The 13,960-nt window shown below is 41.1% G+C and overlaps 2 protein-coding genes across 3 annotated transcripts in view; one reads left to right on the forward strand and one right to left on the reverse strand.

Annotated features, from left to right (window-relative positions):
• LOC124595388 (DNA polymerase delta catalytic subunit) overlaps nucleotides 1-10,812 on the reverse strand; it is a 173,672-nt gene extending 162,860 nt beyond the window's left edge. The window contains exon 1 of one of the 2 annotated variants that reach the window (XM_047134108.1): nucleotides 10,622-10,812. In XM_047134108.1, the coding sequence (XP_046990064.1) occupies nucleotides 10,622-10,686 (65 nt within the window). In that variant the 5' untranslated portion in view covers nucleotides 10,687-10,812. Of the gene's footprint in view, nucleotides 1-10,360; nucleotides 10,446-10,621 lie in introns of those variants that run through there. The other variant, XM_047134109.1, reaches the window with a different exon arrangement.
• Nucleotides 10,813-11,042: 230 nt separating this feature from the next.
• Nucleotides 11,043-13,960, forward strand: part of LOC124595527 — a 291,163-nt gene continuing 288,245 nt past the window's right edge. The window contains exons 1-2 of the mRNA XM_047134296.1: nucleotides 11,043-11,138; nucleotides 11,657-11,783. Of these exons, the coding sequence (XP_046990252.1) occupies nucleotides 11,123-11,138; nucleotides 11,657-11,783 (143 nt within the window). The 5' untranslated portion in view covers nucleotides 11,043-11,122. The remainder of the gene's footprint in view (nucleotides 11,139-11,656; nucleotides 11,784-13,960) is intronic.

The raw sequence follows: 13,960 nt of genomic DNA on the forward strand, positions 1-13,960 counted from the left end.
CGGTACGAACTTATCTAAGGCGTACTGGACGATGTTTCTGAATTTTTTCCATTTTTGTTCCACATCCTCTTCCTCAGAAATGAACGTTTGATGGTGGTCACTCAGATATTCTGTGATTTGTGCCCTATCACTCTTGTTAAGCAAATATATTTTCCTTCCTTTCTTGGCATTTCTTATTACACTTGTAGTCATTGATGCAACCACTGACTTATGATCACTGATACCCTCTTCTACATTCACGGAGTCGGAAAGTTCCGGTCTATTTGTTGCTATGAGGTCTAAAACGTTAGCTTCACGAGTTGGTTCTCTAACTATCTGCTTGAAGTAATTCTCGGACAAGGCAGTCAGGATAATGTCACAAGAGTCTCTGTCCCTGGCTCCAGTTCTGATTGTGTGACTATCCCATTCTATACCCGGTAGATTGAAGTCTCCCCCTATTACAATAGTATGATCACGAAACTTCTTCACGACGTTCTGCAGGTTCTCTCTGAGGCGCTCAACTACTACGGTTGCTGATGCAGGTGGTCTATAGAAGCATCCGACTATCATAACTGACCCACCTTTGATACTTAACTTAACCCAGATTATTTCACATTCGCATTCGCTAATAACTTCACTGGATATTATTGAATTCTTTACTGCTATAAATACACCACCATTGGCGTTTATCCTATCCTTGCGGTATATATTCCATTCTGTGTCTAGGATTTCGTTACTGTTCACTTCCGTTTTTAACCAACTTTCCGTTCCTAATACTATATGCGCACTATTTCCTTCAATAAGAGATACTAATTCAGGAACCTTGCCCTGGATACTCCTGCAGTTTACCAATATTACGTTAACTTTTCCTGTTTTTGGTCTCTGAGGCCGGACGTTCTTTATCAACGATGATAATGTCCTCTCTGGTAAGCCGTCAGGTATTTTATCGTTTCGCCCAAGGGGGGGTCCCTCTAACCTAAAAAACCCCCGTGTGCACGCCACACGTACTCTGCTACCCTAGTAGCTGCTTCCGGTGTGTAGTGCACGCCTGACCTGTCAAGGGGGCCCATTGAAAACAATGGCATAGCAAGAGTACAGGGTGTTCAGGAATTCCCGTTACAGTCTTTTAGGACTTGTAAAGGATAGTAAGAGCATAATACTTTGAACAGGAACCCAGGTCCAGAAATGTATCGTTTCCATTCTACAAAAGTTTCAATTCAGATTTAATGCTTCCACGGCTGCTGAGGGAAAGAAAGAAATCTCAGGGTTGCAGTTCTGGTGTGCAACAGGAGAGACATGATGACATATACATCAGACGGTCACATCATTTAACGCCTACCTTGCAAAGTTTAATTTTTGAGACTCCTTTAGAGACAGAGATGCTGGCACAAGTTTTGGCCGCTGTACTAGAAACTCAAGAGACACCAGGTAGGACTGAGACTATATACCAGAACAAGCTTTGTAAGTACAATGCCTTTAACAAGTCCGTGGTCACCACATCAAGCCACTGTTGTAAGGCATCATTACTATTCCGTATGTATGATACACTCGGTTCTTGTCTCTTTTGGAATAATGTAAACACACAATTTTCAAATTGTAATACAAAAAAATGTGCTGAAATGATAAATGGATGTATCATTATGTTACCTTGCGAGCTGTTACCTAATAACTGTACTGCGGCAAGCCTAATTCAATTCCCGAAGCAGAAATCAGTAAGTTAATCATCTGAATTGAAATCATCATAGAATGGAAATGGTACTTTCCAGACATAAGAACAATGATAATGAAGTTTGAAATTACTGGTGTTCATAATTAGCACAGCTTTTAGGTACACAAATTATGCCAATGGCTTCTAATTAGGCAAATTAAAGCAATGGCTACGACTCGAATTAATATTTGTGATTTTTTGTATTATGTACTCTGTCATAAAAACAACACAATTGATGAAAATATCTGCAAAAAAAAAAAAAAAAGGGGGGGGGGGGGGGGGGGAGAAAAACATAACAGCTGGAAAGAATGTATCTACTTTATTACACAGAGTAGTCAAGGCACTTAAAAGCACCCACCGATCAATATGGGGCTGGGGAGGGTGCTGAGGGCAGAGAGCATGGGTCACATCTCAGTGGTGCCAGTTGGGTCTACAAGTAGATCGTGTTTCACTAGGCATGGCCTGCACATCAATAGGTATGGGAAGGGGAGGCTGGCTAAGCTTATAGGTGACAGTGTAGTGGGTGGTGGTGGTGGCGTCACTCATGGAAAAATTCCTGTAGTAGTTGGTGTTCGAGCAGTACCTGTTTTTTAGATTGCAGTCAGCTGATAGGTATACCTGCTTAAAGGAAGTCCCTCTAAGGGCTCACCTTCCAAGGACGTAATGTTTCCAAGTAGAGAAGGAATTGGCATATTTCATCAAAATACGAGAGGTATTAGAGAGAAAGTTAGTGAACTGCTTATAGATGTTGACTCTGAAATTATTGATATATCAGAGCACACTTAAATAATTTGACAATTCGGAGGCTTCCTTTACCAGGATACAGATTATCTGGCTGTTTCTCAAGGAGTTCCTTGTGGGGTGGGGGAGTGGCTATGTACGTAAAAACCCGTATTCCATTTGAGTCACACATCACGACACTGCACTGAACAGATATTTGAATGTAATGCAGGGGCAGTTGAATTTAGTGAAATTAATTTCTAATTCTTGTTGTTTATAGGTCCCCTAACTCTGACTTCAGAGCATTTCTGCTCAAGCTAGAGAGGGTTTTTGATTCACTTTGTAGGAAGTACAAGAAATTATTATATGTGGTGACTTCAATATTAATTTTGTATATGATGGTGCAAGAAAAAGGATGTTGGTAGATCTCCTAAATTCATATGATCTGATGCAGACTATTTTTTCCAAATAGGGTGCAGGGAAACAGTAGCACAGCCATAGACAATATTTTATTTGTTCTTCATTTCTAGATGGGCATTCTGTTAGTAAAAGCGTGAATGGCCATTCAGACCATGATGTACAAATTTTAACACGAAAAGGCTTTTGTACTCAAACCAATGTCATATTTAATTACAAATTATGTAGGAAAGTTAATCCACAGCAATAGAGAATTTTTTAAACCTTGTCAATGAACAAGAGCAGCAGGATTTTTATAGTGTCGATAACATAGATGATAAATACAATGGCTTCCTTAACACATCTCTCATACTCTTTGACAGTTGCTTTCCACTAGAACATTCTAAACAGGATACTAGCAGTAATAGACAGCCTGGGTGGCTGACTAGTGGGATAAGGATACCTTGCAGAACAAAGTGGGAATTATATCAAAATGTTAGAAGTAGTCACAATCAGGCTACAGTAGCCCATTACAAACAGTATTTTAAGGTACTTAAAAATGTTATTAGGAAGGCAAAGAGTCTGTGGTATGCAAAAGAATAACTAATTCACAGTATAAAATTAAAACCATATGCTCAGTTGTGAAGGAAGTGTCTGGTCAGCAGTACAAGGTCGATGATATAAAGTCACTTCGCAGTAAAAATATTTCTGTTACTGATAAATCAGATATATGTACAGTATTTAACAATCATTTTCTAAGCATTGCCGGTGAATTAAATAAAAATTTAGTTTCTACAGGAAATCATATAACTTTCTTGGCAAATGACTTTCTGAGACTGATGTCTGAAATACTCCTCTGTGATAAAGACAAGAGGGAGATTGAGTCAATAATTAAATCACGGAAGACCAAGGACTCTCATGGTTATGATGGAGTGTCTAGCAGAATATTAATGCTGTGCTGCACATGTTAGCCCCGTATTTAGCCATATTTTTCCTTTAGGAAAGGTCAATTTCCTGAGGGATTAAAGTACTCAGTAGTAAAGCTGCTTTATAAAAAGGGAGAAAGGGATAATTTAGATAATTTTAGACCTATTTCTATGTCATCAGTGTTTGCACAAGTTATTGAAAAGGCTGTGTATGTAAGGATAATTGATAATTTCGTATCACACGATTTGCTATCAAACGTACAGTTCAGCTTTAGAAGTCGTTCAACAACTAAAAATGCTACATTCTCTTTTCTCTGTGAGGTACTAGATGGGTTAAACAAAAGGTTTTGAGCGCTTGGCATATTTTTTGAGTTAACTAAGGCATTTGATTGTGTTGATCACAAAATATTGCTCCAGAAGCTGGACCATTATCGAATACAGGGAGTAGCTCACAACTGGTTCACCTCTTACTTTAGCAACAGGCAGCAAGAGGTCATTATTCACAACGTTGATAACGGCTGTGATGTAGGGTTTGAGTGGGTGTCTGTAAAGTGTGGGGTGGGGGAGGGCAGGGGGGGGGGGTCCAAGGGATCAGTGTTGGGGCCACTCCTGTTCCTTATTTATATAAATGAAATGATATGCCCTCTAGTATTACGGGTAACTCTAAAATATTTCTGTTTGCTGATGACACTAGCTTGGTAGTAAAGGATGTTGTGTGCGACATGGGCTTGGTTTCAAATAATGCAATACATGACCTAAGTTCATGGATTGTAGAAAATAAACTAAAGCTAAATCACAGCAAGACTCGGTTTTTACAGTTTCTAACACAAAATTCAACAAAACCTGACGTTTTAACTTTATAGAACAAACATACGATTAGTGAAACTGAACAGTTCAAATTTCTAGGTGTTCCGATAGATAGTAAGCTGTAACGGAAAGCCCACGTTTAGGATCTTGTTCAAAGACTTATACTGCCATTTTCACTATTCGAACGGTATCAGAAGTGAATGATCGTTCGACATGAAAATTAGTCTACTTTGCTTATTTTCTTTTGCTTAAATCATATGGTATTACATTTTGGGGTAACTCTTCCCATTCTAAAAGGATATTTTTGGCTCAGAAATGGGCGGTTCGGGCAATAAGTGGTGTAACTTCACAAACCTATTGTCAACCCCTGTTCACGAGTCCGGGTATTTTGACATTGGGCTCTCAATTTATATACTCCTAAGTGTCATTTCTTGTTAACAATATTAGCTTATTCACAAGAATAAGCAGCTTTCACTCGGTTAATACTGAGCAGAAATCAAACCTGCATTTGGATCGGGCTTCCTTAACTATTGTGCAGAAAGGTGTGCAGTATACTGCTGCATCCATTTTCAATAAGCTACCACTCAAATTCAAAAATCTTGGCAGTAATCCACGTACTTTCAAATCGAAATTGAACAGTCTCCTCATGGGTCACTCCTTCTATTCTGTCGAAGAGTTCCTTGAAAAATTAAGCTAATTCTTATTGCGCTGTTGGTTGCATTTACTTAAACTTATGGACTGACTTTTTTTGGGTTTATATACATTTATTTTTCATCTGTTATCGCTTTTATGTTGTAATTTCATGTACTGACACATTCCATGACCTTGGAGATTTGCTCCTCAATTTGTTCCTACAGAACTTGACATATAAATAGACAAAAATAAATAAAATCAACAAAGAGCTACCTGCAGAATAAAAAAAATAAGAGTGTGGTGGAAAAGGAGAAAACCGCATCTAAAAGCAACTAAAACAACATGCAGAGCGAGGCAGCTCAAACCCAACCAACCTGAACGTGCCCCAAAAGTAGCTTAAAATCTTATATTAGAAAATAAAAACAACCATTTTCATGGGGAAAATGCAGAATCAATTGAACCATCCACGAATATGTCAATATTTGAGGCAAAAAATTTGGAAAGCCACACTCCACATCATGGGCCACAAGAAGGGGGCATTCCACCAGGGCATGTCTGTAAGGCTTGACAACTACAATGCGGGAGTGGCTCATTACGTAAAATAAACTCTGGATTAGCCTGGCATGATCAACGGGAAAATGACATAGGATGACCAATCCCTTCCAAGACGAATGGAAAGAAGAGCACTGTGCAGCAGTAGTCTCCTTTACAGTCTGGAGTTGATTAGATGGGGCAGTAGCCAACCAGATGTCATTCCAAGTCTGACTGAGCAGTCTTACTTGCACCCACACATCTGCAAATGGGATCAGAAAAGCGAATTGGGGGCACGTAATCACTCCTCAAGTCAAACAATCTCCTATTTCCTTCCCTGGGGCAACCATGTGATTGGGGAGCCAAAGGAAGACAACTGAGCAGTGAGAATAACCAAGTTCAGTGAGAAGATCACGAATAGCAGAGACCACATGGTGACAAGATTACGGAAACATCCATCAATGGCCTGAGGACACCTCAGTGACTCACTACATATGAAAATTCGATCAAAGGAGGCCTGTTTAATAAAGCTCTTAATGGCTCTGCTGTAAAACCATTACATACTCCTGGGAATAAATAGTGTTCTTGACCAGTAGGGGATGTAAAACCATATTCCGTCTCATCCACTGTTTTAGACCTGTCAGAGTGAAAGATGGCAGCACTCAGAAATTCCAGAAGAACTGAATGTAGCAGATGCCGAAAGGCAATGGGAACTAGAAACTTTGGGGTCTCGCATTAGATTGGTTGTAATTCACAGGTTGGGCAATAACCAAGATGGGTTGTACAAGAAAACACAAGGAGTAATCTGCAGGGAGGAGAGGTGGGGATCCTGGCAGAGGGCTGTGAGGCACATTCGAACTGGTAATCCCACCCAAGGGCAGGTGTCAAGAGGTTGATGCCCCTCATATGCATAAAGAATGGGATACGTTGGCTGATCAGGGAATTTTTGAATGGTGATTGCACATGAGGCCAAGATGTGGTACAGTTGAAAATAAAGAGGTAACATTTTTTGCTTCAGTAAGAAGATTGTCTGCAGGTCTAGTCAGGATGGCGCCAGTAGCCAAACAACCTCCACGATGATGGACCGGATCTAACAACTTCAAAGGCAAAGGCTCCCTCAAACTATCATAGTCCAGTGAGGATGAGAGCAGGGCCCAGTAAACACAGAGGAGAATAGCATGACCTGCACCTCAAGAGCTGTGGGCAAGAAAGCAGAGTGCATTAAACTTCCACGTGCAATGAGTATTTGAGGAATAAGGGGCAAGATATTCAGCTTATTTATCAAAATCTGGTCCAAAAAGCAGGACTATGCTACAACTTCGAAGTGCTGGGTACCTAAGAGGAGTTTTGGGTCAGGATGGACCATGGAATGACAACAGAAATGTTTTTGCAGGAGAGAACTGGAAACCATGGAAAGTGTCCACAGAGAGGCTATTCGGAAGTGCCTTGAAACTGTTGTTCAACCAAGGTTACTGGGTAGTCGCTGAGCACATGTAAAAGCAATTGACTATGGGGTAGGTGTGACCCGCAGTCCGACACATGTCATTAGCCCATCGGCTGTTCACAATTATATATAAATGGTCTAATGGATAATGTCAGAAGCTGCATTATGTTTGCAGATGATGCCATTGTCTATAAGAAGGTAGCAATGTCAAAAGACCAGTGAACTGCGGGAAGATCTGCAGAGGACTGATGAACGGTGCAGGGACTGGCAGTTGACCCTGAATGCTAATAAAAGTAACATACTGCACAATACATGACAAATCACTTGAAACAGTAACTACCATACTGTAAAATATCAGAGAGAGAGAGAGAGAGAGAGAGAGAGAGAGAGAGAGAGAGAGAGAGAGAGAGAGAGAGCAGGAAAAGCAAATGCCAGACAGATTCATTGCAACAGTCTTAAAGAAATGTAACTCAGTCGTGAAGGAAGAGGCTTACAAAGCAATTGTTCAATCAATTCCTGAGCACTGATTATGGGTCTTCTCAGACCTTTATCAGGTTGGATTGACAGACAACAGGGACAACATTGAATGAAGAGTAGTGTTTTTTGTCACAGGACCATTTAGTTGGCATGAGATCATTACTGAGATGCCCTACACTCCAATGGCAGGCACCACAAAAGAGGCATTGTGCATTATACAGGTTTACTATTTGAAATTTTGAGAGAGTACGTTCTGCTATGATTTCAGGAATCATATTACTACCATCCATACAACATTTCTCAAAATGACGACAATGAAAAAATTTGAGAAATTACAGCTATTACACAGGTTTACAAACAATCATTCTTCACACAAGCCATTTGTTAATGGAACAAGAGAAAGGGGGGAGGGGGGATGACGGCACAGGGACAGATAGTCATACTGGTACCAGAACTACACTCTGCCACACACCATAAGGCGGCTTGAGGAGTTCAGGTGTAGATGCAGATGACAGGAATCAAGCCAATTTATAAGATAAACAGAGATAAAATATGCAGTAAGATAATAAGATAAACATGTCTCACAGTTTCATTAAAGCTTTTGAAACCTTAGAAAATACATTTAGCCCAGAAAGAATATTTAGACGTTCAATAAGTGATCATTTTCAACCAGCACTACACAACAGCAGGAGACAATCACATGTCATAAAAACAAAATGAGTGTATAACACTGTAAATTTATCAATAATTATTTCTAACCCTAAAAAATTTAAGTACACTGAAAAGTACACGTATGAAAGGTTTAGGTGGAATGCAGTGAAGGACATCAAGTATTGGTGTCAGCAGGACTACTGGTAAATTTGATGATATATATATATATATTTCAAAGTAGTAATATTTTCTGGATATCTGTAAAAGAGAAAAGTGATTACCTTTTACAGAGGTGATATGTCAAATCCACGAAAATATAGACCATGTACTACACTGAAGCACCAATCAAATTGGTATAGGTATGTGTATTCAAATACAGAGCTATGCAAACAAGCAGAATACAGTGCTGCAGTCAGCAACGCCTATATAAAAGAAGGGTCTGAGGCAGTTGTTAGATTGGTTACTGCTGCTACAATGGTAGGTTATCAAGATTTAAGCGAGTTTGAATGTGGTGGTATAGTTGGCGCACAACTGATGGGACACAGCATCTACGAGGTAGCGATGAAGTGGGGATTTTCCCGTACGACCATTTCATGAGTGTATTGTATCAGCAATCGAGTAAAACATCAGATCTCCAACATCGCTGCGGCTGGAAAAAGATCCTGCAAGAACAGAACCAGTGATGACTGAAGAGAATCGTTCAATGTAACAGAAGTGCAACCCTTCCGCAAACTGTTGCGGATTTCAATGCTGGGCCATCAACGAGTGTCTGTGTGCAAACCACTCAACAAAACATCCTCGATATGGGCTTTTGGACCTGAAGGCCCACTCGTCTACCCTTGATGATTGTGTGACACAAAGCTTTACATCTCACTTGGGCCTGTCAACCCCGATATTGGACTGTTAATGACTGGAAACACGTGCGTGGTTGGATAAGTCTTATTTCAAATTGCATTGAGTGGATGGATGTGTAAGGAGATGGAGAGAACCTCATGAATCCATGGACCCTGCATATCAGCAGGGGACTGTTCATGCTGGTGCAGGCTCTAATGATGAGGGGCATGTGCAATCGGAGTGATATGGGACTCCTGATACATCTAGATATGACTGACGGGTGACACGTACGTAAACATCCTGTCTGATGACATGCATCCATTCATGTCCATTGTGCATTCTGATGGGTTTGGGCAGTTTCAGCAGGACAATGTGACACCCCAAACATCCAGAATTGCTACAGAGTGGCTCCAGGAGTACTCTTCTGAGTTTAAACACATCTGCTGTCCACCAAACTCCCCAGACATGACCGTTATTGAACATAACTGGGAGGCCTTGCAATGTGCTGTTCAGAAGAGATCTCCACTCCCCTGTACTCTTACAAATTTATGGACAGCCCTGCTGGCTTCATGGTGTCAATTCCCTCCAGCACTATTTGAGACATTAGTCGAGTCCATGCCATGTCGTGTTGCAGCACTTCTGCATGCTCACAAGGGTCCTACATGATATTAGGCAGCTGTACCTGATTTTTTTTTCTCCCCCTCTCTTCAGTGTATAGCCTACTGTTTTGTCAAAAATGCTTAAGACAGTCATAAAAGGTGAATATTACAGTTCATAGACATGTATATCTTAAGTGAGAAATATTGTTGAGCAAGGCCACAGTTGCAAAATTTGTTATACACTTAATGATGGCTTTGACTGACTGTGTGTCATAGTAACCTCCATTGCTCCACAGTATAAAAAGAAATATGACTGACATTAAAGATAAAATGAACAATGAGTAGAAATTAAACAAGAAGCTGACATACAAGTTTTTAAGTTATGGACTACCAATGTACATACAAGGAGATTGCTAAAACATCAAGAGCTGTCCGGTGCATTGTATTGCACACAACGAGTTAACCATCACCGAGCAGAAGGAAAATTAAAGAAATTTAAACACTGCATAACAAGCTAACAAGAAGCGTATTACACAGCTTTGTGAAATGTACAATTGCATAACTAACATGGGAATGATTATTACGTAAACACCAATGATCAGAGGGGCCACAGGAGAATGATGCAACCGATATTAATGCAAAATGATATACTCACCATATTCCGTGATGGAAACTAACAAAACGAAGTTAACCATCATTCCAAACTCAACTGGAGCACAATTGTGTAATGTTCCGAGTGTATGCGAACGTCACAGCAAATAATAATAATTAAAAGAAAACAACAGCAACAAACGATGTGTGTCACAGGAAATAATAAGAATTACAAGAAAACAACAGCAATAAAAGATGTGTAAATACTATTCATATAACGCAAGAGGTCGAGCCATTTAGGTTGGAATCAGATGTTGACACCTACCGGGGCTTTTTAGGACCTCTATATGGTACATTTTTATTTGGAAATTGTTTCCGTTTGTTCTCCATATGTCTGATGCTTTATAATAGGTATCCTTGGTGACAACAAAGCTCATTCAACCCTCACGTACACAAAACACACAGTTTCTACACTTGTTCGGAATAAACACGCGCCAAATGCTATTTACCCGGTACCGCGTTCGAAACACAGTACTGCCAACAATCTCTCACTTTTATAAAACGAAAAAGTGATCCGTCAGACAAAAAATTTGTTTCAAATAGTAATCACCGGATAAAGTAAATGGAATACAGCGCTATTATTTATTAAAAATGAAATAAAATTAATAAACATGTCGCATAACATTATTTGCTACAGTAACAATACAATTTTAAAATTATTATGAAACTCTGGTGTTGCTGTTGAAACATCTGTGTTAGCGAGGCTAGTTTGATTTGGAAATATGAAGTTAATGTGAAGGAAATAAACAGATATGTGAAAACGAAAATGATTGTCGGCGAAGGTACATTGCACAGATACAAAAATTAATTTAAGTGTTATTTGTAATCTTTATAAGCTCTTCATTGCGCCGGAGGACCTTTATTGAGTTACAAAGTGCTCCTTTTCATTAACATTTTCAATATGAATCTGCATTATCATAATACGTCATTCAATCATAGTTTACTTAAAATGAAACATGGGAACTGTTTTGCTTCGGAGTATAGTCGTTACAGACAAACTTCGAGTATGTTCTTAAAAGCAGATTCTCAACTCGGGCTCGTGTAGTTCTTCCCGAGAATATGCCTAGGCAATGAACGTAAATGACCTATTAATGATCTACATACCTTGTGAACATTCACAGCTGAATGATATTAGTTGGAGAAAATTTTGGCGGTTCTGACTAAATGAGTTCTTACCGTAATCAAGTTATTGCCCTGTAGTTATAACAACTATTCACAGTTAGTGAAATGAAGAAAACAAAGTTTTTAAGGTTAATTTCAATATCAACCTGAGTTAATGTCAATCTTTTTTTCCGTACAGAAAGCCCTGAACACATTGCTGATATCATTTACTCCGCTTTGGATCATAATGGAAACGGCTGTGTTCCAGTCTCAAAGGTCTTGGAATATATCCAGAATGAAATACCGAACTCGGATATTTCTAATAGGTAAGGAAATAATGATATAATAAATATGAAGTCTGTGGGCTTAAGGATTCCCTTCCCTGTGAAGCTTCTCTCTCCCCCTACCCCTTCGCTTTCTGTATAATACACACAATAACTACATGACAAATACAACAGTGTGCATTGCATTAAGATGATGTAATATTCACTGTGCTTGTGACATTGCATAGCGACATCATCATAGTGAAGCCAGAAGCATAGTGTTTGTCATAGTCGTTATCACCATTAAAATGACTGAAACAAAAATAAAACAAACTTTAGTTAAAGTAAAATCTCTATGATGTAATAGTCTGTTTTTTCAGGTGGCAATGGCCATAGGCAAAGTGAGTCAATACTAGGTTTAATAGCCAAACAGCTCTACATGTGGTGGTGAGAGTGTTAAGAGATTAAGTGGTAAGCAAAGCTGAACTGTGGAATGGAGTGAATTACTTTTCTGCTTCCTGTATCCTGTTGCTTCTTGAGACCCTGGGGCTGAGTGACTTTGAGTTTATTGATATTCCTCTTGTCATACTCAACTTTCCTCCTCAATCCATGAACAGTGATTGACACAAATCTTCGTCTCCTTTTCTATGAGGCTAGCAGGCTCATGTTGATAAGCCACCATCACTCAGATGAACTCAGATAGATATCAATGCAAATACTTTCATAATTTTGGACTAAAGGTGAAAATTTAACCACCCCTACCACCACTCTCCCAAAAAAGTACTCTTGAGGGAGGAGTTCGGGTTGGTTACACCAAACAACACCCATTTAGCAGTAGTTCATTTATTCACCTAAACACATGCAAGGCTCACAAAGAACTGAACATAGCGGAACAGCCCAAAGACAATGCTTCGAGTACAAAGCCGATGCTCAGAGTCCAAAGACGAATGCATATCGATGCTGGTACTCTTGAGAGGCCGAGGAGGGGGGGGGGGGGGGTGACTAAGGCGTCGGCAGCGGTGGTCCGCGGGAGCTGGACCACGGTCAGCTCGACAGCGTTGTCAGGGAGCTGTGTGGGTAGATGTTGTGAAGGAAGGTTCAGCCACCGAACCTGGAAGTCGTTGAAGTGAGTCAGGCGTTGTTCTGGGCGTGCTGGTCATGTGGCGACAGGTAGGCTGGCGGTTTGCGGGTGGAACGGAGCGACGACAATGATGTCTCCGGTGGGCGTGGTGAACACACGAAGCATGTCCAGGTCGACGTCGGGTGGGAGGGGAACACATTTCACCAGGTGGCAGGGAATGGCGGAGGTTGTGTCATGAGCATTGGATGAAGAGAAACACATGACGAACAGTGTATAATCGCGCAGTATTATTGGGATGTCATGATTATGTCCGGGGGGACAGGCACAAACACCTCGAGCGAGGGCACGTTCAAGATGGGGAGGGGGGGGGGGGGCGTGAGAAGAAACTTCGACAGGGCGAGGCAGGCGACGGTGGAGAGGTGGAAGGGACTGACGAAGGGCCCGTCGGCGAGGGTGTGATTGTAAGTAAGCTAGACGTGGGGAGCATGTGGTCGCTCGATGGAGTGCGTGAGACTGGAGTAGTGGGTGAGGTCAGAGGAGAGCTTGACGATTGGAGCTGGAAGTCACTCGATTGAGTGTGTAAGTCTGACATGGGGGGAGTGGTTGGAGTGTCGTGAGCCACGACAGTGAGTGGCGTGGTCGTGACCTGAAGGGGGGGTAGAAGACAGCTCGACATGAGCAGGCTTGAGTCTGTTGATGGAGACTGTGACAGCTGAATCTTTCACCTGGATATCATTGGTGTTGGCTGAGCACCGGAGAACTAGGTATGGGCCGGTATATGGAGGTTGGAGGGGAGCACGGACAGTGTCATCGCGGAGCATGACATACTCGCAATTGTCCAGAGATTTCGGGACGTGAACCTTAGGGCGGGAATGCCTGGCGGGCGGAGTGATGTGGAGATTGATGAAGTGGCGTCTGACGCGGTCCATGAAGGAAGATAAGTCAGACTGAGGGAGAGAGGCAGAAGGTTTCGTGAGTTCGCCAGGGAGAGCAATGTTCTGTCCGTATACGAACTTGGCTATTGTGCCTTTGAGTTCCTCCTTATAGATCGCATGAATGCCGAGTAGCACATGGGGAAGGGCCTCCGTCCAAAGAGAGTCGTGGCATTGAAGAGCTGCCTTGAAAGTGCGCTGCCAGCACTTGACTAGCTCGTTACTTT

This window comes from Schistocerca americana, chromosome 2, assembly GCF_021461395.2.
Source record: "Schistocerca americana isolate TAMUIC-IGC-003095 chromosome 2, iqSchAmer2.1, whole genome shotgun sequence".
In the NCBI taxonomy this organism is placed as follows: Eukaryota; Metazoa; Arthropoda; class Insecta; order Orthoptera; family Acrididae; genus Schistocerca; species Schistocerca americana.